Genomic DNA, 23,523 nt, shown 5'->3' with positions numbered 1-23,523 from the left:
ATTAAAATGTAAGTAAATTTTATGTAAGTTTTATAATATTTTATATGATTATTTATAATGCTTTTTAAATGTCGGCCTATTATTTTAATTTATAAAGTGATCGTCCTCCTAATCAATAGAGGGCGGCAGCGAGTCTGTCATGTCCATAGATCCACACGAACTCAGCGTCGTATCATCACCTGATCACTCCCAATGAGGAACTACAGCGTTTGATTGTTGAGCATGCGATTATCTGACAGTTTGTTTTAGTGTAATGAAGCTATTTTTAATTTCACCGAAGGAAACATGTGTCCTCGTTAAGTGTTTGTGGAGGAGGAGATGTTGATGGCCGGGGAGAGTCATGTTGATCATTAATTCGGTGTTTAAACTGCTGCAGCGGCAGACATACACCTGTCTGTCTCATCGCTATGGACTGTACCTGTGCTTCGGAGGACTAGTCCTCATGATAGTGTCTGCTTTTCAGTTTGGGGAGGTATGTACACTAACTAGGGTAACATTTAGAAGTATACTGTCTTCATAAGATTCGCATTCAGGCCATGCATGTATCCTCTTATCTTTGCATACTGTGTCAATCACTGATCACTGATCAAAGCTGATTGTGCAATCTGACTCTGACCTGTTACATAGTGGTTGCAAATCAAACTTAGACACTTTTAGTAAGGGTTTGGTGTTGTGTATTAACTGTCTGGTTTTGTTTTCTTTGGTTTGCAGGTTGTGTTAGAGTGGAGTCGAGATCAGTACCATGTTTTGTTTGATTCCTACAGAGATAATGTTGCAGGAAAGTCCTTTCAGACCAGGTGAGCAACAGATCAATGAAACCAGCTTCATTCATGCACAGTAATAAAGCCCTGTGTTAACTGATCACTCTTTAAGAGGGCACATCTGAGAATGACTAAAATTCAGCTAATATATCACTCTGTCATTACTATGATTTTTTTTTTTTTATGTTTTAAATGCATGACTTAAAAACATACATCTTTTCATATATATGTTCCTGGAATCACGTACCTACCTTGCTTCATATGCTTGTTTAATTCTAGGCTTTGCCTGCCGATGCCTATTGATGTGGTTTACACCTGGGTAAACGGCACAGACACGGACCTGCTGAAGGATCTTCGTGCTGTGAGACAGCAGCTGGAAGAAGAACAGAAGGCCTTGAGGTACCCCACCCGTAAAACACACACACTATTAGTGTAGTGTTTATTTATCCTCATCGAAGGAGAGATTGGGATTGAGGAGAAATTTGATAGTACTTGTGTAACCGCTTGAAATGAAAATAAATCATAATGTGTCCTTTTTTACTTTTACAACAGTATTATTACGATTACTATTATTTTATTTTAATTTTATTCAAAACAATGTATTTTGAATTACACATAGTTTTAAACATTCTGCATGGCAATAGATTATTAAATAATAAAGGAAACAATATATAATGTTTCTTTCTACTTTAGATTATGATTATTATTATTATTATTATTATCATCATCATTATTATTTCTACTACTACTACTACTACCACCACCACTACTACTAATCATAGTACTGTATTCATTTATTTTATAATTTTTTGTTCAAAACAATGTATTTTGAATGACGTGCTTTGCCACATTCTGCATGCTGTTAATTTGATGGTATTCATTTAATTGTTTGATAAATTTATTATTAAATCATAAAGAAAACAATCCTAATTTTTAATTTTATTATATTTTTATATAGTATAGGATTACTATTTATTATTAAATCATAAAGAAAACAATCCTAATTTTTAATTTTATTATATTTTTATATAGTATAGGATTTGTTATTTTATTCAAACAACATGTTTATAATTGCACACCTGTCTATTGCAAAAAAAGATTGTAAATATAGAATTTTGAGTAAGGGTCAAAGGTTTAACACCTCGTGGCTTTTAAAGATTTGTCCACTGTATCCACAGCTAATAAAAATGCAGATATAATGTTTGTATGTTCAGTTTCTATTCAGAGTCTATTGTGTCCTGTATTTTAGTATGTGTAGTATGGTGCGACACACCCATGTTTATTTGGCAGTACTGACAGTACTATTAATGTCAGAAGAGCAAATTTGCTTAAAGATGTTTAAAAGTGTTTTATGTGCTGCTTTTTTAGGGAGCGTCTTGGAAAAAATGCATCTGAAATAACTGAAGCTCCTAAGGGAAGGTGAGTGTTTTAAATAAGTAGAATTAAGCAAAAGTTGATTTAATTATTTTCCTATGCATGTGTCTGCAGGACATGAAGCAAACTAAATATTGTGCGGTTTATACATTTCCTGTTTCATAGCAACCACGGCCTTTGTCACAGCCACAGTTGTTTTTTATGCCACCAGAGCTTTCCTGTGTCAAAAGCAACTGCTGCACTACAGAATAATAGTGTGAATGGCTTTATCGCTCATAAAGATTAGCGCTAGATCAGAGCTTTAATTCAGTCTGTGTGCCCTGTGATAGGCCAGAATGTCTGCTGTCCCACTGCATCATGGGTCCTGTGCTGGTGCTGGATCCATCCCTTCCTGTCAACATCACATTGAAGGAGCTGCCAACACTTTCAGCAGCATTCTCCACTGCAAAACAACTCTTACAGATGGCCAAACCTCTCCACCCCTCCTCAAGCGTGTCTGTTCTTCTCTTCCACTCCCACAGTGAAGGTACAATTATGACCTACTTCTCATTTCTATAGAGTATGGCTCTACATACTGTATAGAGTAGACTCACATGCTGTCTCACACTAAACGAAAGTTGTGAATAAAAATACAACTTTATATAATATAAATTTATAATTGGTAAATGTTATTCATATAAGCAATCTCTTAAGAATTACATACATTCATCATTTATTGTCCATTAACAGGGACGAAACTGATTCAGTGTTAGTTTAACATTAGTTTGATGTCCTGTTACAGCTGAAAAAGCCCATACAGATGCTTTGAAGGATTCATTGACACACTCCATCAGCAGAGGTTATCTGGTGAGAAAAATAACTGCTGTACTAACACTAATTCTGCTTTCCATGTCACTCACACTGAGCGTTAGAAATTCCAGCTTGCTTCTTGTAACGGAACAACACCCGGACATTTTAAATTCCAGCTTCAGCAAAATGTGGATATATGACATCACAGAAACGTAGAAAACTTAGAAAAACTTTTTGCATTGGCAGCGAACTGAAATTAAATATGTTTAAGTACTAAAATGACTCAAACTAAAACTGAAATAAAAATGTAATTTAATTAAAAATAATAGCTAAGAAAAAAACTAATAAAAATGACAATCACTTAACAAAATATTAAAATATACAAATAAAATCTAATTCAAAATATTAATAAATACTACAAAAGTATATAAATAATACTAAAAGTACACTGATTTTGATAATCCAATAAATGCAAAACGCATGTGAAAACAATGGATTGCCCTTTTGTTTCTTGTATGTCACCTTCTAAAATGTGGGAACATGAGCAGGAATATCCCACACCCAAATTTAAGTAAAACAGTACAAAACCAAAAACTTGTGCTACTTTTACATATCAGTCATTCACATAAAAGGGAAGTTTTTTTTGTTGTGGTTGTGATGTCTGCTGTATGATGTCTACGGTAATGCTTTAACCAATAAGAGGAACTTTTTTTTTTTTTTTACAATTTCCTTTTGATGAATGTTTTATTAGCATTCCTGAGCCTGTTCCCGGCAACCCACATCACTGTACATTTTGTAGGTGACCCTTATTTGACACTCACATGTTATTATAATGGATTACATCATATTTGTGTGAAACGCAAAGTTTTTGGTTTTAAAACAAATCCTTGTGAAACTCGTGGAGTCTAAACGCGTGTTTCTGTGACAGACGACTGATAAAGAGGCTCCGGGGCTGGTCCGCATGCAAACTCTGGCCTATTTGAGCGGGTTCCCAGCGTCACTGAAGGAAACTGAGCAGCTCAGGGTCAAACTACCAGCTGTGGTGACCAGTAAAATCAAACAGGTAAAACCTCTCAAATAAGGCAATCAGTAGAATGCAGTGTTTGAAATGACCACAAGGTGGAACACAAGATCCATTAGAAAGACACGACTGTCTGCGTATTCTAGTTTGAGTCTTGCAGAGAACTTTTTAAGGCCTTAATCCATCAACAACCCCAATGAAGTTACTATATTTGTCTTATTGAACTATTGCTGTCGTGTCGAGCTGCATAACCGTTGGCCATCCAAGGATATATAAAATAATAATCAGTGTTTTGCGTGTTGTGGATCTCAGTGTTTATCTCATTGGTTAGGGCAATGTTTGGGCTCCGTCCTGCTGTCTGCGGTCATGTGATAAGAGCTCAGGGTATTACAGTGACACTTGAGCGGCCTGACGGGGGGGTTAACAGTACAACAACTGTTTGAAATGGCCTGGTGCCAGCCTGCACTTGGAAAAGGCATCAGGGTTTAGATGACCTTCTATCTCTATCTCTCCTCTATTTCCCCACAGAGCTCTGTATGTCTCACAATACTTTTTTGTTTGTTTGTTTCATTTCTTTGCTTTGTGCTTGCTTTTGTTTGTTCTTTCTCTTGTTTATTTTTGCATTAGTTTGTTTCTTTTTGCTTTAATTTGTTTCTTTCACTCTTACCTTCTTGATCGCTTTTGTTTGTCTTTGCTTGTTTTTGTTCTTCCTTGATTTTGTTTGTATGTGCTGTTGTTTTTTCATGTTCATTCTTGGTTAGGTTGCTTTCATTTATTATTGATTGCATATGGTTGTTCTTGCTTTTTTGTTTCTTTTGTTTGATTTCAATCACTTTTGTTTGCTTTCATTCGTTCTTGCTTTTGTTCAGTTTTGCTTGTTTTAGTTTGTTCTTGATTGTTTTTTCTTTAATCTTACTTGCAAAAGTTTGTTTTTGCTTTTGTTTTTTCCATTTGTTGTTTCTTGATTTTGTTTTGTTTTTGTTTTTTTGTGTGTGTGTTCTTGGCTTATTTAGCTTTTGCTTGATTTCATTCTTGCTTTCATTCATGCTGCTTGCTTTTGTTCATGTATTTGTTTGCTTTTTCGCTTGCATACCCTCTGTAACTCTTATCTTACGCTTTTTTTGTCCTCCTCCTAACAGAAATTTCCACAGCTCCACAACAATCTGCTCATTATTGTATTCCAATCGGAAAGATGGAGAGTCTTCTGTAGGTTTTTTTTCCTTTTAGTATTGTATGTCTACAATCCAAATGTGGGTCACATAAGGTAATATAGCAGAGGATGAAGCTGAGGAACAGATAAAGAAAGCGAGAGAGTGAGCGAGAAGTTGAGTGTTGAGAGATGGCTAATATTTATAGTGCGTGTTAGCCTGTTTGCAATGTTGATGAAAGCTCTCCCTTGACCTCTGTCCAATGCACACACTGTTACACAAGAAATACCGCCTGTGAAGTGTGTGTGGGGAATCTACTTAGTTATAGGTTAGGGACAAATTTGTCTCCAGAAGTAAGCTAAATCTTGCAAATTGTCCCCTTGGGGATGTCCTCAATTGGAAAATCTATTCATAAAAAATGTCTTGGTTATAAATACGCAGAAACTTTTGTTTTAGGGTTTTGGTTCAGAATAGTTTGTTGTAATAAAATATTAACTAATTAAGCTTTAACCTTTGATTTAGCCTGCTGTCTATATTATACATAAAATATGCACCTATAAACACAAACACTCCCCCCTTAACTATTTGGGTTCTGCAGGTTGTTTTTTCCTAATGTGATGATTGCAGTGTCACTACACTTGATAAAACTGTGATAAAACTTGTTTTGAGGGAAACCTGATCGTACAAGCAAACTCATCATCGCAGGAGTTTGGCTGCATGCTGGAAGTCACATGGCTGTGGTGTGTCTCTAGAACCTTCTGATAGAGGAAGTTAGAAATGATGGGAAAATTAGCGTCATCCAAAAGAGTAAACAGTTCTGTGCGATTTACTACGTGTCTGTATTACTACTGTAGGTTTAGCAGTGGCTTGGGAATGATTTGAAAAGGGCACAAATTGTCGGTCTGTGATAAGCAGCAACTAAAAAATAAAAAAGTAAATAAGCAGCTTTGCTTGCTGCTGAGTGACCATTTGTATATGTATATATCTCAGTTGCAGCTGTACTCGGAGGCCAGTATTGCTCTTCTCCACCTAAACACAGCACAGGATTTTACTGACCTCACCCAGCAGGCCAAGAAGAACCTGACGTTGGAAGGAAAAGAGCTCACAGTCAGTCCGGCGTACCTGTTCTGGGACCTTAGCGCCATCTCACAGGTACACATTTTACAACAGTTTCACACACAGGTGGAAACTAAGCCAATGTGTGCTTGATAAGTGATCACTTAACTAATAAACTTCATAAGTCTTCCTCTTTTTTTAGTCTAAACAGGATGAGGATGTTTCTGCCAGTCGCTTTGAAGACAATGAGGAGCTGCGTTATTCACTACGTTCTATCGAAAAATATGCACCATGGGTGCGGCACATCTTTATCGTAACCAACGGACAGATACCGTCTTGGTTAAACCTAGATAACCCACGTGTTTCAGTGGTTACTCACCAGGTGAGCTTTGCAAACCCTTGGATGACCAGTAAAGACTGCTTATGTTTCTAAACGATCTCCAGAAGGGAAGTCCTTGTTTATTAGTCTGTGCTGTAATGCAATCTATTACTAATATTGGGTGTATTTATGTAAAACCTACAGTAATTGACAAAGTCTTGTTGTCGTTTGTGTTTGCCTCTCAGGACATTTTTCAGAACCAAACCCACCTGCCTACATTCAGTTCTCCTGCCATAGAGACCCACATTCACCGAATCCCAGGACTCTCTCAAAAGTTCATCTACCTCAATGATGATGTTATGTTCGGGAAGGATGTGTGGCCTGATGACTTCTACAGCCACTCTAAAGGTCAAAAGGTCAGAAAGACTGTCTATCTGTATCTGTAAGAAAGACTGTTTATTTGAACCGCATGTCTAGCAGTTTATGCACATCTGAAGTACATTTTAAAGGGAAATTTTGCTTATGTATGAAAGATCTATGGATACACACACTACCGGTCAAAACATTGGTGTTCTTTTTAAAGAAATGAATACTGTTATTCAAAAGAAATGCATTGAATTGATCAAAAGTGGCAGTAAAGATGCTTTAAAATTGTTAGAGAGTTCTATTTCAAATATATATTCCTTTGAACTTTTGAATCATAAAAGGGAAAAAATCCTGAAACAGCTGTTTTCAACATTGATAATAATAAGAAATGTTTATTGAGCAGCAAATGAGCTTGTTAGAATGATTTCTGAAGGATTATGTGATTCTAAAGACTGGATTAATAAATTATATTTTAAAATATTATTAAAATAGAGATCAGTTTTGTTTTTGCAGTATTTTTGAGCAAAAGAGAGTTTCAAAAAAACGAATAATCTTTCCATTACAGCTCATTTGGCCTTGATAATCACCTCAGATGTTTTCTCTGTTCACAGGTGTATCTCACCTGGCCTGTACCAAACTGTGCTGAGGGCTGCCCAGGCTCCTGGATCAAAGATGGCTACTGTGACAAGGCCTGCAACAACTCTGCATGTGATTGGGATGGAGGAGACTGTCAAGGTATTTTGACACCGTCATTTCACTCCAGAATTAAAATTCTGTCAATATTCATTCACCCTCACATTTACTTTTATGAACCAATTGCATGTTTCTGATCCCATCTTTTCATAATTTCTTGATTTTTTCCTTTGCAGGTACAGCAGGCAGCAGTCGTTTTGGAGGAGTGGGCGGTGCTGTGATTGGCGGTGGGCACCCTTGGCAGTTCGGAGGTGGTCTCGGAGGATTGGGAGGCATGTCCTTCTGTAACCAAGGCTGCGCTAACTCTTGGTTGGCTGATAAATTCTGTGACCAAGCGTGCAACGTTCTTACATGTGGGTTCGATGTTGGTGACTGTGGACAAGGTGAGTTTTGACCTGTTTTTCTCAACAGTTTTGACCTGAAGTACCTCCACTCTCTAACAAAACAGGCCCACACTCACTCACTATATACAATGTGCTGTGTCATTAAGAAGACTTCCCACTTTAGATGACATGAAATTGCTGTCAAACTAATTTAATGGGATGTTTTATGTTCCCACCAATGTCAAAATCAAAGCCACACCCCTGATCAGAATACATTTAACTAAATTAAATGAATAAAAGACAGATGTTGTGTTTATATGCTTTCTACAAGGCTGGACACATGAACCTAGACATATCTTTTCCATTAAAATGAATAGCATTGGACAGGTTCACTGTGTATTTTGAGCTGTTCTAGGTATGTGGCAGACTTCTTTTGTGAGCCTTTAATGCTGAACTCATTGTTTCCTGGCCCCCTGGTTGAGAACCACTTGAGTATTTCTTAAGAAGTCTAGTAGTAATTGATTGAACTAATTTTCTGTTTGTTTGTGCATTTATTAGATAATTTCAACCAATTGCACCGCGTTGTACTCCGGAGGAACCAGACACTTTACAGCCTGCCTCAGGGAGAGCTCCGACCGTATTTTAGCTTCTCAGGCCTGGCTAACCGCGTGTCCGAGGCACAGGTCTCTGATAACCCAGCGCTCCGTCATACTTCTGTCGCCAACAAATGGAAGACTATCCACCTGCTGCTGCTGCCTGGACACAATGCCACTCAGATCCACTACAACATCACCTTTCAGGGTGCCAACAACCACGACTTCACCATGACTTTCTCCGTAGCAGTGGATACCCGAGAGCTGCCCAAATCAAACGTATCCGATCCGGTGCAGGAGAAAGACGAGGAGCCCAAACAGACCGTGGTGACCCCAGAACCAGTGATCATGTTTGAAAATGTTCCCAAAGAAAAACAAGGCCCAAGAGTTAGAGAGAATGCCCGCGACGGTGTAGAGATTGTACAGGTGCCTGCATTAAATGAATCTCTTTTGCCTGAGGAAGTGCAGCTTGAGTTACAGAAGCTGAACGAGAAGCTAACATTTGGTGACATTACTATTAAAGGCTTTAATTTGACCAAAGCAGTGCTGCTGGGCCCGTACAAAGACAAAGCTAAGCTTTTACTAAACAATAAAGACCACGACATACAAGCAAAACACTCGAATGAAGACCAGAAGCCTCCTGTAATCAGTCAACATCAGGATGAAAGGGCAGTGAGGGTGAAACTAGCAAATGAAGATGAGGAAAGAAGCAAAAACTCTAAATTGGAACCAGGTGTTGCCCCGTCTCTTGTCCCGGTCCAGATTGATGGTATTACACCGAAGGCTCAATCAAGATTGTTCGGTGTAGAGAAACCCCTCGCATCTAAGCTTCACAGCACCCTGATAGGGAACATGTCTAAGGAGAGAGATTCAGAAAATGAAGCCCACCTCCGCGGGCGGCCAGTGGGTCGTAAACTCCAGTATTACATCTCCAGCTTGGACAGGGGTTTCCTTCCATGGGAGAAGAGGAAGTTCTTTCAGGATCTGCTGGAGGTGAGATATGGTTCTACAACTTTTTTTGAACTGAATGCCTCCCAAACATATACACACACGAAGTGGGTATAAAAGTCTACACACCCCTGTTAAAATAGCAGTTTTTGAGTAAAAAAAGTAATTTTCCACCTTTAATGTAATATTTTTAACCAAAACATTAATGCTCTTTAATTTAAAAATAAAATAACTATAGTAACTGTAATTTATTGAAAAAAGTTAATATTTATATTAATAAAGTTAATATTTCTATTAAATATAAATGTTAATGATAGATAGATAGATAGATAGATAGATAGATAGATAGATAGTTTTCGTTATATAAATAGATAAGACCGATAAATATAGAGATGAATAGATAAATAAATAATTTTTTTTGTTCATTGATCTTTGTTCCTGTTTTGTGCATCTCAGGAAGAGGAGCGTCTACAGAGTGAACTGCAGTATGCAGCTGACGGGACGGCCACTGGACGCAGGTTGCAGGACACATTTGCTGATTCACTCCGCTATGTCAACAGACTCTTGAATGCTCAGTTCGGCTTCACATCCCGCAAAGTGCCCGCCCACATGCCTCACATGATTGACAGACTCATCATGCAGGAACTACAGGACACGTAAGAGTCCCAACACATACACACAGACTTGTGTAGCAATTTAATGTTAGTCTATGGATACAAAATTTTGGCCACCGAAATTCAGATGTCTTCAAAAGTATGAAAGTAAATGAATATATCCTTTTTTTTATGTCTTGATATCTTGCTCCTTCAGCTTTCCTCAGGAGTTTGATAAAACCTCGTTCCACCGTGTGCGTCACTCTGAAGACATGCAGTTTGCCTTTTCTTATTTCTACTTCTTGATGAGTGCAGTGCAGCAGCTCAATATGTCTGAAGTGTTTGACGAAATTGACACAGACCACTCTGGCGTGCTGTCTGATCGTGAGATTCGCACGTTGGCCACACGTATCCATGAACTCCCCTTAAGCCTTCAGGTACACACCACTTTTCTGCTACAGCATGGAGAAAATTACATGATTTTTACATTAGAAAAAAAATATTTAATTTTACATTAATTTAAAATGTAGTATTTTAATATATATATTTAAATGTAAATTTAATTTTAAATGTTTATTTAATTTAAATATAGTTTAATTTATTTTAATTTGAAATGTAGTTACATTAAATTTTGTAGTTAAAATATATATATATGTATATATGTGTATATATTTAAATATAGTCTCATTTTATTTCAAATGCTGTTGTTTAATAAGTAGTCTAATTAGTTTGACTTAATAATTGAGTTTAATTTGAAATGGTCAAATATATTTCAATTTAATGTAATTTGTCTAATTTATTTCCTTGTAATATGTTATGTAAATAAAGTAAATTGTGATTTAATACATTTATATTAGATTTATATTAAATAAATATGTATGTGTGTGTGTGTATGTATATATATGTGTGTGTGTATATATATATATATATATATACACGCATATATAATTTTATTTTTTAATTAAACCATTAGCAATAAAGCGGGACAGTCATATATGAACACAACAGAACTTCAGGAAGTGTTTTTTTTTTTTTGTAAGTCAACACAAGGCATGTATTGCTCTTTTTTTGTCACCACATGATTGTCTGTCATACCCATGTGTTGTGGAAAGCCATGTCTGTTTATTTGACTCCAAACAGGATTTGACCAGTCTGGAGCAGATGCTTATAAACTGCTCAAAGACTCTTCCGTCCAACCTCACGCAACTCCATACTGTCAGCCCCACCCTGGAGGCCTATTACGACCCCAGCATGGTGAGAGGCACTCTTCAGAGTCTTAATAAATATTCCAACACAAGTATACAAGTCAAATATTAGACTATAAAATCTCACAAAACATTTAAGTGATCAACACCTTGTTCATGCGTAGCTTTAGGCTGTACGCTATAAAATTGTCATGATTGGCAGAAGTCTTGTCTTATCAGCTCTTCTGTCTGTGCATTTGTTGGTACTGTAAATAAAATCCCTGTTTTGATATTCCTACAGCCGCCTGTCACAAAAGGTTTAGTAATCCACTGCAAACCCATCACAGAGAGGATCCACAAAGCCTTCAAGGACCAGAATAAATACAAGTAGGATTTTCATTACCACTTCAGCTGGAGCTCTTCAGCATCTCTTATGAGACCGGGTTAGTTATGCAGGCTCTTGTTCTTTTCAGATTTGAAATTATGGGTGAGGAAGAGATCGCCTTTAAGATGATAAGGACTAATGTCTCCCATGTGGTGGGGCAGCTCGATGACATCAGGAAGAACCCTAGGTTCGTTCAGGGGCTTTTGTTCCTGTTTTTTGCACACTTTGGGAAGCCTAATCTCACTTTAACCCTTTTTTGGCCTACAGGAAGTTTATCTGCCTGAATGACAATATTGACCACATCCATAAGGATGCCGGCACAGTCAAAGCTGTACTGAGGGACTTCTATGAGTCAATGTTCCCATTGTCCTCTCAGTTTGAGCTGCCCAGGGAATACAGAAACCGTTTCCTCCACATGACAGAGCTGCAGGAGTGGTAAGAATTTATTCAAATAGGTCTGTGTACATGCCTCTGGTTTAATTACTGAATCTGACGTATGAACGGATCAGATGAGAACAGACCAAGTCTGCTAGGAGTAGTTTAGTGAAACCCTCTACAGAAAGAGCTTTAATAGTTAAATATCAAACTGTAATGAACCTAATCGACATGAAAAATAAAGAACAAAAGTGTTGGAGTAAAGGCACAGCAGCCATTAAACCTAAATAAAGAAGTTTATTATGCTTGATTGTAGTGTAAAGAAAAAAAATCTGTTTACATAAAACACTGATGTAAAAACTGAACTGTAGCCAAAGAATCATCATTAAATCGCCCTCATGTTGTCCCAATGGCACTTTGTTCAAAATATCTCCTTTTGTGTTTCAAAGGCATATGGGAAAGTCATATGGGTTTAGAACAACATGAGGGTGAGTGGATTGAATCACTGAATGATTCATCCATCATTTTGAGTAAACTTTAAGCTTTCAAATGGCAGTGTTTAAACCTGATGAGATTTATAACGTGTCTCCACAACTTTTCAGATCATTAGTCCCTGAATATAATGGTTTATTGGTGTAGAGATATATTTGGTTTTGTTGTAATGAGTTTCACAAGTCTGTTTACATGAAGTTGTGTGTGATTTATAGCCTGTTTCTGTTGCTTTACTCCTGTGAATACTGGTAAATGTTCCTTCCTGTCATCGCTGTGTGAAGTTGGGTGATAGCTGTCAACACAGTCTGGAATTCTGGGAATGGGGAGGTGGTTGAAGAAGGGTTTATGTATCTGTCACTCCTTTGGAGGGTTACAGGCTGGAAATTATGACTAGTGCATACGCCATTCATGCTCAACCAGCCAGAGCGGCTCTCTGTTACTCCCAGATGCCTCGTAAAGCCCCATCAGAGGTGTGTGACCTGAGGGGCAAGGTGTTATTTTTGGGCACTGCCAGGCTTGAGCAGCCTCATAGGCTGATTTTAAAAGCTCTGTGTCTGCAGATTGGCTCTGGCAGACACAAACACATGCCGGTGACAAAAGGGTAACTGACTGTGTTCCTCACAGATGATGATGTCACCTTGTCACCCTCTCACCTCCGACAGCCTGCTGCGTGACATCAGAACTGGAGTCACTGTGAACTGTCAATCACAGTCTTGATAAATATACCGTTTTGAATCTGGCAAGAGTTAAGGCAGCATCACCATTCCTGCCCTTGTATGCTGACAGCAGTGAATGTGCTCACCATTACTGTACGGGCATGTTTTTAATGATCTATTATATTATTAAAAATCGTATCTATCCATCTATCCTATTTAATTAATGTATTTATTTTATTTATATTATCCTTTTTAACAAAATTGTTTAGTTTAACTTGTCCACCAAACCAAAGTCATATAATGTATGACTGCAGAGCTGCACGTCAAGGTCAATAAACGTATTTATGTACCAGATAATTTGATATGAAATCAGATCATTTGATTGTGATATTTATCAATTTAAAAATAGTTTAAAAATGTTTTACCTTCAAAATAGATTTTAGAATTTAAATAAAATTGATTTACCTTGGAAAACATAGTTGACTTTTGTCATTACAGTTAAAATTTTCTGAAATGATGTTTGTTTTGATTTTGAATAATATTTCTAAAAAATATTTTTATATTATTTTATATTAATACTTTTATTCAGAAAATTACTTTACTGCATAAAATTGATCATGAAAAATATATATTTTTTAAAAGTTTAAGCTACTAACAATAGTTTTACAAAAAATATTAACTGACTTTTTTCAACATTGATGATAATAATAATAATAGTAAGAAATGTTTCTCACAATATAACTGGTTTTACTGTAATTTTTAACAAATAAAGACCGCCTTGGTGAGCATAAACGACTTAAAAATAAAACCTTTGCCCCCAAACTGTTGCACAGTAGAGTGTATTTTAGGATACATTATATTATATTAAATATATGATATAGACTCTTGTGTTTCTAAAAGGCTTTGCAATTTCCTTCACTTTTGGAGTTTCACCGTAACGAGTTCTATACCTGGAGATCTATTCAAAACTTTTCTGTTCACTCTGGAGCAGCAGGAAAACAAAATGACAACCATTCAAAAATTGTTGTGTACTCTGATGAAATACATATTTAAGCTACAGTGTTATCAATGTATAATGATGCTTGTTGGATCCAGATTGTGTAGTTATTGCATCTACCATGTAACAAGCTAACCAATCTTGACCTTCTGTTTCACAGGCGAATATACAGGGACAAGCTGAAGTTCTGGACCCACTGTGTGCTGGTAACGTTAGTCGTCTTCACTGTCATGTCGTTCTTTGCAGAGCAGGTTAGTTCGGTTCATCTTACATGTCCATTGTCCACCATCTCTAGTTCTTTGTTTCACTTTGTCTCACACACACACAAACAAACAGAGTCCAGTGGAGTCTGGCTAGTCTCATTACCTTTAGCAATTAATATATCAAATTTTGCCCAGCAACCCTCTATGTTCTTTTAAGGAAATGGTAAAGGCAAAAATATCATCCTGATGATTGATCAACCAGGCAGCTTGCAGCAAATAGTCACACTATTAATTGCGGGGTCAGGTTTCTGTCTTTTGGAGAGGTTAATGGTCACGGTGACCTTTTAAAAGACCAGTGTGTCTTCGTCTGTCCTTATTGACAGAACAGTAATGTGTATACTCACTAGAAGTACAAATATGGAGATGGTACATTATCAGTGGGTGCTTCCTCTGCTGCCGTACATGCATGTAAACGCATGTCATGTTTGGCTGCATCCTCGTCTCTGACAGACGATCACATTAACAGGCTTGATTACAATCTTCAGAACAGATTTACAGCCTCCTCATTAACTCGTGTAGCCACATCCTGCTTCTCTTGATGGAATTTATTATTATTATTTGTATTATTTGTTAGGGATTCTGAAGTGCTACTTAAAATGAACGCAAAACATTTGAAAAATATTTTTTCCTCCTCCCCTGAATTTTTTTCCCACCACCATGTCCCATAAAGGGCTCCGTAAAATATGGATATTTTTGAAAAACATTTATAAAGTTGAAAAGTACTTTTTTTAAATGAAAAAAGTAATAATAGATTTATTTTTATTTTTTAAAAAGCACGTCTCCATAAGGGGTGGGGAAAAAATCAGTTCACTGATGCATGTTTCTTTGTCAAACTTTTCTGAATCAATTATCAAAAGAAAAAAAAAAAGTAGTGAATTTATAAAGATTAATTAGAATCACATAGTTACTCTCTGAATCTAAACTGAATACTGTTTTATTCTACAATTAGTCTTTATGGTATAGTCTTGTTGATCTTGTTTCTATACTGTATGCGTATCACGTGTCTGTCACAAGTTGCCTAGCAGCATTCATAACAGGTTTGGTTGACACTCCTTCCTCTTCCTTTTCTTTCTGTCCCTCAGCTGATCATGTTGAAACGGTGGCTTTTCCCCAGACGCAGGGTCAGCAAGGATGCAAACCCCGAGCGAGTATGAGGTTATTCCTCTTTCAGAGGTTGTGTTGTGTGAATATGAAGTACCACAGCTGTACTTCTGTTAATGGGGTCAGATAAAATTGCCCATTTGGAGGTGACTGGATGAAGTTGATGAGGAAACTTCAAGCGCAGGCCTCCTCCACAAAGGGGCACTAGTGAGACACACTGTGCCCCTCGAGGCGAGCGATTTTCTCTCGGCCTGCGATCACACTCCAGGTTGTGTATTAAATGTGAACTGAGCTCAGTGGCCCAAATTGAGTGTGTTGCCATATTAACTTACATGTTTGAATTGTATTAATTTGAATTTTAATTTATAAGGGAATGTCAAGGGTAAGGGTTGTTGTTCTTCTTTCTCTTGCCCTCTTTGTCCTGTCTTTCCTTCCAGTGCCTTTTTTTTCCACGTGAATAAAAGCAGTGGATTCTGATGCACGGCTGGAACTCTTGGCCTTGCGATTGGCTTTTTGCATTTGTCTTAATCTGTTTCTCACTCTTGCTTATTCCAAAGTGGCACAAAATCTCCAGGAGCATATTTAAAACCGAACAGCAATCTTGATACTTGGAAATTTGGGCAAGGATCATCAAAAATGAGCCATTTCCTTCTCTTTTTAACTGCATGTCGTTTTTGCTTGAAGTCCTTCACATGATTGTCTCTTAGTGGGACATTAAATACTGACTTTGTCTGAAATTCAGATGCCACCGCCTGTGGCCCTGGTGTGTATTAATTAACTCTTCACCTTCCCTTGTCCTTTAAAGGGAATCGTTTTTTGGCTTGCTCAAACAATACAACTACTGACCACAAACCTTTGCGTAATGCTGTTCTGGGGTGAATTTCCCTGTTTACTTTTATTATGTTAGAAAAGACAATTGTAATGTACAAGCATATCTTTGTTTTATTTTGGAAATGTATGTTGCTAAAATTGTCAAAATACACTTATTTTGGTCTTTAAATGACAACTGACAATTTACCACTTTTGTGTCGATTGTAAATTCAACCAGGTGCCTAATTTGATAATGAAATAAGAACATAATCTGAACGCCGACGTGTAATGAAACGGCCAAATATGTTAATTAAAAATCTTTCATGACTGCATTGATATGCCTTGTTGTTTTGAAATGTCATCGACTGGCTTCATATTTATTGGTCAAGCAAATGTAGCTGTTCCTGTTGAGTCACATTCTTTGCTGTTATGTGTCATTGATTTTTGCTTCCAGAAGGAGGAAATGTAGCTAATATCGTATGAAGACCCCAAAACACGTAAGAAATGGACTTTAGACAATGCTCTATTCAAATCACACAAAATGTATTGTTTTTATTAGCCCTTTGGGAGGAGATGATTCTAAGCAGGCAGAGAGTGCATCATAAGATCAACACCCCCCAAAATCCCTCAAAACCAAGCTAAAGGCAATGCCCAAAAACTATGTTTGTGCTCAGTTCAAGCTCTAGGAAGTGAAACATACAACCAGGAAGTTGAGCAAACTGGGATTGGGTGACTTGGGAGGGGGTGGAGAGATGAGTCCGTTTTCAGCACACAGCCACAATCCTTGACAATTAAGTTCTTTCAATTATTTTTGTTTTAAACAGGCTTGACTTAATTTCACACTAAATTGAGTCAGATTATTAAAATAATTACACTGTAATCACTGGACAATCACAAAAGGTTTACGTAAAGCTACAATGGCTGTTTGGGCAGCTTTCTTTTCTGGATCTTATTTTCTTCTATAAAGTGTCACATGATCTACAAATAGCTGCTTTTTTATCGACATTAAAAATTCAGAATGGTATAAAACGTTCTGTGGTGTAAAATATTTTTGGCAGTTTGGCGACTATATCAGGCTGAGAAATATGTTTGTAATACTTGCTTTTGTTTTATGTATCCAGATTAGACATAAAAAATGGGCCTAAATGAAATAGATATTACGATGTAGAAAATGGACTTGGTTTTAAAAAACAGCAACTGATGCCCAAACTGCAGTTGTAGCTTCCCTTTTTTGTTAAAAATGGACAAACATGATCAACCCCAAAAAAGCAAAGTACATATCTACTGTGATACTGTTGTGAAACAAACATGTTCCCTCCATTATTTTTTTGATTCTTTTGCTCATCACTATCTTTGACCAAATTGAAGAAATGATTCTATGCAAACTTTTTCGGCCAATTCAAAGTTTGATTTTCCCACCAATTTTCCTTCTTTATCCTTTGAATAAAAAATAAGTATCTCTAATGTGTTCCCACACAGAATGAACTATTTCAAGGCAAGGGCCCCCAAGGCCACATTTTGTACATAGTCTAAACGCTTTCTTTTCATCCAGTGATATATTCTAGTGTACAGTAGTGTGGTTAGAAAACAATACGAGCTGGTCTGGTCAAACCTGGCAAAACGTTCAGTTCTGTTAGTCTGTGATGGTCACACTGTCAAGGCCGTTGCGGTTTTGGTTGGTGGGGCTCTCCTGCTCTAGTTTGAGAAGCGGGACAATGTCTTCATCCTTAGATCCCGCTTCCTCCTTCCGCCGGGCAAATTGTCAGTCTCTATGTGTGTGGCCCTGTGGTGTGATGCTAAAAACCCGGATTCGTAGGTGGGAGGCGATTTGCAGGCATAGGTCTGTGCAGTAGCGCAGCAGATCCACCAGGGACAGCACCTAAACATCGTGTTGTAGAAAAGACAGACTTGTTTAGTTTTGACTCAGAAAACATTTTGCTATATGGTGCATTTGAAAGCACAGTGGTTTGACCCACTAATGGTTGTGGCTCACCATGGCGATCCAAAGCACGATGTGTTCATCAATATAGCTGTTGAAATACTGATTCAGAAAGAGGAGTCCAGGACCAATAAAGGCTGTGTCAGGAAGATGAAGCTCACTCTTGGTCATGTGGGCCACCTGTAAAAGAAAGCATACCTGATGCATTTTGGATAACTGTTTATGTAAATGATGAAGCTCATGATTACAAGGGCCAAATAACAATTTTGACTTCTTCAGCATCAGCAGAACTCACCACTAGCTTATTCGAGATCTTGGCGATCACCATGCCAAAGGTAAGGAAGTAAAGGCAAGGATGGTGCTCGAAAACCTGACTGGAGGACTTTTTAAAGATGATGAAGGCCAGAGAGAGGACGAGGCCGATGTGTAGACCAGGAGACAATACACTAGTGTCCTGAGGAAGACGTGCACTGTTACTCTATCACCCTATAAGACCACTTTTTTTACTTTGCCTTACATTAAATCTGGCTATCATAAGCAGAAGTGTGCCAAAAACGTGACTGCAATAGCAACAAAAACAACTACTTTGAAGACTTCACTGCTGGAAACCACTTACTGCCACAGTTGAGCCGTTTTTGCCCACACCACCGTTCAGGATGACGTAGAAGTAGTTATAGGTTGAATACAGAAAGCCACCGATAATGCCGAGAATTGGAAAGGTTTGCAAATTCACACCAAGAACAGGGACCTGGGTGAAAGAATGAGAAATCAGTGTCTTTAATATGAGAATAGCTCTTATATTGTGTCTCATGTGAGCAGGGGTGCTGGGAAGGGGTGGGGCTGAAGCTCTGAGCATGCTTGATAAAATGGGGAGAGGTTAGAAAAGATTGATCTGCGTGTTGATCTGCCTTTTTTATTTTGCCATGTCTATGGGTGACTGGTAGCCATAGTAGCAGTTTTTACCTATATTTACCTTTTCACAGTCTGTCCTCAGAGAGGAGGCAGAGAGCAAAAGACAAGGTCTACTTAAAGAACACACTCAGAAATGGGGCTCTGTCACAGTTTAGGAGGATTTGAAAGTTTTCTTTTTTTAATAAAATATATGAAGTCTGTAGAACCCCTTTAAAAGAATTTTCTGACACTGTGTTTACACTGAAAGCACCTGCTGCATGTCACATTGCAATTGAGGTTATATTTATATTTAACATTAGAATGTTTTTGTGAAAACATGCAAAATCCCCAAAACTATGTTAGTATTGTGAATAAACAAACAAAAATATTAATAAAAGTGATATATTAACTTAAATGTATTATCATTATTATTATTATTAACGTAAATAACTACTAATAAAATATTATATTTATATTTACTCAAATTTAAATTAATATGTATAGTTATTATTATTATATTTAATATTAGAATGTTTTTATTGTGAATACCTATTAATAAAAAGATCTGACATATTTACCCAAGTGTATTATTATGTTAGTATGGTGAATAAATATATAAATAAACAAAAATATTAACATATTAATATTAACAAAAAATTTGATATCTTCGCTGAAATGTATAATTTTCATTATTGTGAATAAACATGTAAATAAAATTAATATAAGATGTGATATTTGTTTACTTTAATAGATATTAATATTATTTTATTATTCTTATTCTATTAATATATATACTGCATGCATAATTATTCTGCAAGTCAATAATATTCTGATCATAATTGTTTAATAAAAAGATGTGAAATCATGGGGGAAAAGAATTACAATATGTATTGATGATTGTATTGACAGCCCTAGTGTGCACATGGTTTAAAGCAAAATTTTGATTGATTTTTAATTAGTAGGCCAGCAACATCACAAGCTGACTTTGATATAACAGTCATAAGTTATTTAAATATATATCAAATAAAATAGCAGTCAGTTCACAAAATATGATACTTGGAATTAAAATCATATCTCTGCATCAAATCAAAAACAGACACTTTTTGATTGGCCATAATGGAGCGTTCCAGCGTTGATCGCTTCAGTGATTATAATGGGGGTGAATTTATAAACGTTGTGAACGAGAGAAAATTCAGAGGCTCAGTGTGATGCTAAAGAAGGTGAATCACATACCATAGTCTCCCAAAGACTCACTCCTCCAAATGCTGTCATCAAATACATGATTACAATAGCAATCTGGACTTCTGTCACGTCAACCCTGCAGAAAACATTTGAAAATACAATACAGTTAAATAAAAACATCACACAGACAGGTTCAGAAAATTCAGTCGAATATGGTGTAAGTGCACTCACAATCCAAAGCGGAGTGTCCCGGACACGTATGTCTGCCAGTGTGCGCAGAAAAACATGAACATGCCCACGAAGCCACAAAAAAACATCCAGTTAGGGTGAGTGCCGATCCCACAGGATATACATGTTCCCACGGCAACAAACACTAAGACAGCAATCCAATTAGAGTGTTGTTAATACACTTGTTAATCAATGAAAGTATTAGCCAGTGTCCAATAAAAAAACTTAAATATGATTATTGTAAATCTATAAAAACTAGATAATTTTTTAACAGATTATGAATGTGGGGTGTTGCTAGGTGGTTGTTTACTAGGCCAAAACAAAAGACGTTTATTACGATCACTAACTGTATGTGTTAAACAACATTAATGATGCTTAACGAGCACACTACTAAATATTACTCATAACTAAATGACGAAAGGTTGCCTAGCTGGTTATACCTGTAGAAACGGCGTCACAGCCATGGTCAAAGAGCTCCCCAAGAGCTGAGCTGCTATTGGTCCTTCTGGCCTGCTTTCCATCAATGGCGTCCAGTGATTGGTAGATGAAGAGACCTAAGGCGCTGAGAAAGAAGGCCCAACCTGGAGCCTGGAAAGAGTAGATTTGAAATAAAACATAAAGAACAGTACACTGTCAATGAGGCATTATAATTTTTCTAAATCATATTAAATGCTCTTTCTTGAGAATTGTTTGCAGTTCAAAAATATCTATATCCATACAAAACTTTATAAACCATAATGTAGCTTCTGCTAACTGTCGCACGCTCATTCACAACAGAGTGGCATTCCAGCAGATGACGCTTCAAAATCTTGACCCTCCATTCACTGCCACTATAATGCATGGAAGAGCCAAGACATTTTTTTAATAGAACTCAGATTGTACTTGTCTGAAAGAATGGGATTGCTTGAGGGTGTGTAAATCATAATTTTCATTTTTAATCCCTTTAATATATTTGAAAAATGTAACTTATTCCAGTGATGGCAAAGCTTAATGTTTACAATAAAATTATAATTACACGACTACTTATTAGGCTTAGGAAAAATGTGTTCAAGTCCTCTAATTTGATTAACTTTTTTAAAGGTGATAAAAGCACTCATAGCCATCCTGTAGTAGTGAATATCAGCACAGTTGTGATTACCTATGGCCTTGTGCTTTAATTCAATACAGCAGCACTCTTCGTGCAAAAATTGCTTAATTATAATAACTTTATAATATTATTTTGTAATAACTGTATTATTACTATGGCTGCTTGACCTATTCAAGCTTCTCTGGGTCAAAGTTTACTCAAAGCCCCCTTTATCTGTGTTCCAGCCTGGCAACAGGTGGGTTAAAGTTGTGCATTCAGCAGCAATCTCCAGAACTGCATAGCAATAAACAGTGGAATCTGGACTTTGTCAGTGGACTATAGTCTGTGATTCTGGAAATATGACACAGGGTATGTCCACACACACATACACACACTGTGACATGGGGTCACAGTGCAGCCCGGAATCAAATAGAGGGTCAACAGCTAAAATAACAAATAGTAGCCTAATGGTCTGCACAGTCAATAAATCTGATAAAGCAGCTGCTTACAGTGCGCCATAATACATCGTTGTCATAACGTGTATCAATAAACCAATGCACTACAAGGAACAGTGAGCAGAAATGCACAAACATTAAGTCACGAAACGTTACTTGGGTGTATTTAGCACCTTTGTTCATCACCACCGAAAGCAATGAGGTTCGAAATATGAATGTTTATTTTTAAGACTGACGTGGCAGGGCATTTAAATAGAACAAAACACGTCACGTTGTCACTCAAAGTTCCACTGGCGTCTGAACTCACCTCCTCCGTGGCGGTGGGGCTGTAATACACGAGAATGACCGTCGTTAGTATGTTAATAAGGAGTCCAGTGATGGTCAGCGTGTTCGGCGCGACCCAAGTCGGGATCTGCTGGACCAACCAGTTCCAGTATATCTGACAGGGCGGCTCGAAGAGAGAGCGACCGGCCGCGCTGTACTTGTGTTCCTCCAGGCGCTTGAGCTGGACAGCTGACAGCGGCTCCGGACAAGCGCACTGAGGCATTATCATCGCTCTTTTGGCAGGGTCAATGCAATGCTTTGGTCCGAATTCCCAGGTGTCCACTTAGATGAAGGCATTAGCATGCGGCGGTTACGTGTGGAGAGTCATATTTGATGAGCGGAACCGACGGTCTCCTCCGTTCCTAATAGTTGAGAGCAGATCAACGGAAAGGCGCAGGAAACTGCGGTCCGGAAGAGGACGCAACCGGGAATTTTGAACGAGTGCTGTACCGTGTCCGACCACCAGGGGCTTCCTGGGGCCCGGTTGCATAAACTGCGTAGACTAGTCTTAAAAAGTTATTTTCATCTATTTAATTTTTTCTTCAAGACCGGTCATAAGTTTTTTAATTCATTTACAAAAAGATAAATTGGTCTAATTTGAATATGAATAGTAAAACTGATTGTCTATTGCTAGTTGGTGAAATTAGTTCTTAAGACACAGTCTTGATATAGTGACTATGTTCATGCAACTGGCCCCAGATGTTGACCTTCTGGTTTACATTACTGGAAGTCTAGATATTGTTAACTAAAACTAAAGCTATTCAAATCGTTTCCAATAGTTGAAATAAAGCTAAAATAAAATATTAATTAAAATTAGAGGAAAAGCTTAAAGACGTAAATGAAAATGAGAAATTTTGCTTTTAGCAACTTACTGAAAAGTGTTGAATTAGTTTTCATTAATTTCAGATCATTATCGGGTAGAACATTGGCAAACCATACTGTCCTTATTTATCTTTGTATTATACGTTAATTTTGTTGAATATCATAACTGTTTTACGAGTCTTTGGTGTATTACAATTACTGTACTACTCTTTGCCCTTTTGTAGTATAAATAGTGTGCTAAATATTCCCAACAAAAAGTGCAAATACCCAGATGATGCAAATAATTAATCTAAAATTAAAACAAACCTGTCATCAGACATATATGACAAAATAACCATTTAATGTATAAAGTGTCATTTGGGACACAAT

General features: G+C 37.2%; 2 protein-coding genes across 2 annotated transcripts; one reads left to right on the top strand and one right to left on the bottom strand.

The window, feature by feature from the left end:
* The first annotated feature begins 153 nt into the window (after positions 1-153).
* LOC306861219 (N-acetylglucosamine-1-phosphotransferase subunits alpha/beta) lies at positions 154-16,582 on the top strand. The gene is made up of 21 exons (XM_079403366.1): positions 154-472; positions 712-797; positions 1,041-1,160; positions 2,130-2,180; positions 2,465-2,661; positions 2,917-2,981; positions 3,853-3,987; positions 6,084-6,245; positions 6,352-6,531; positions 6,714-6,884; positions 7,446-7,569; positions 7,704-7,910; positions 8,409-9,436; positions 9,848-10,047; positions 10,202-10,421; positions 11,125-11,238; positions 11,470-11,555; positions 11,642-11,740; positions 11,821-11,988; positions 14,234-14,324; positions 15,419-16,582. The coding sequence occupies exons 1-21, from the start codon at positions 341-343 to the stop codon at positions 15,488-15,490; spliced, it is 3,708 nt and encodes a 1,235-aa protein (XP_079259492.1). The 5' UTR covers positions 154-340; the 3' UTR covers positions 15,491-16,582.
* LOC306861220 (cholinephosphotransferase 1-like) lies at positions 16,302-22,737 on the bottom strand. The gene is made up of 8 exons (XM_079403367.1): positions 22,316-22,737; positions 20,928-21,075; positions 20,491-20,632; positions 20,311-20,395; positions 18,803-18,934; positions 18,482-18,640; positions 18,241-18,366; positions 16,302-18,126 (listed from the first exon to the last, which is right to left on the bottom strand). Exons 1-8 carry the CDS (start codon positions 22,559-22,561, stop codon positions 18,010-18,012), a joined length of 1,155 nt encoding a protein of 384 aa, XP_079259493.1. The 5' UTR covers positions 22,562-22,737; the 3' UTR covers positions 16,302-18,009.
* Between the last annotated feature and the right edge of the window lie 786 nt (positions 22,738-23,523).

This window comes from Barbus barbus, assembly GCF_936440315.1.
Source record: "Barbus barbus genome assembly, chromosome: 42".
NCBI lineage: Eukaryota > Metazoa > Chordata > Actinopteri > Cypriniformes > Cyprinidae > Barbus > Barbus barbus.
This window is presented reverse-complemented; position numbering and strand designations above follow the sequence as displayed.

What these genes read in the sequence shown, in the direction of transcription:
- LOC306861219 (XM_079403366.1), top strand. Translation starts at nt 341, where the DNA reads ATGTTGATCATTAATTCGGTGTTTAAACTGCTGCAGCGGCAGACATAC. An exon ending in GGATGGAGGAGACTGTCAAG is followed by an intron (nt 7,570 to 7,703) that starts GTATTTTGACAC and finishes TTTCCTTTGCAG; the next exon opens with GTACAGCAGGCAGCAGTCGT. An exon ending in AAGGACCAGAATAAATACAA is followed by an intron (nt 11,556 to 11,641) that starts GTAGGATTTTCA and finishes TGTTCTTTTCAG; the next exon opens with ATTTGAAATTATGGGTGAGG.
- LOC306861220 (XM_079403367.1), bottom strand. Translation starts at nt 22,561, where the DNA reads ATGATAATGCCTCAGTGCGCTTGTCCGGAGCCGCTGTCAGCTGTCCAG. An exon ending in CTGTGACGCCGTTTCTACAG is followed by an intron (nt 20,633 to 20,927) that starts GTATAACCAGCT and finishes TTGCTGTCTTAG; the next exon opens with TGTTTGTTGCCGTGGGAACA. An exon ending in AGATCTCGAATAAGCTAGTG is followed by an intron (nt 18,367 to 18,481) that starts GTGAGTTCTGCT and finishes TTTCTTTTACAG; the next exon opens with GTGGCCCACATGACCAAGAG.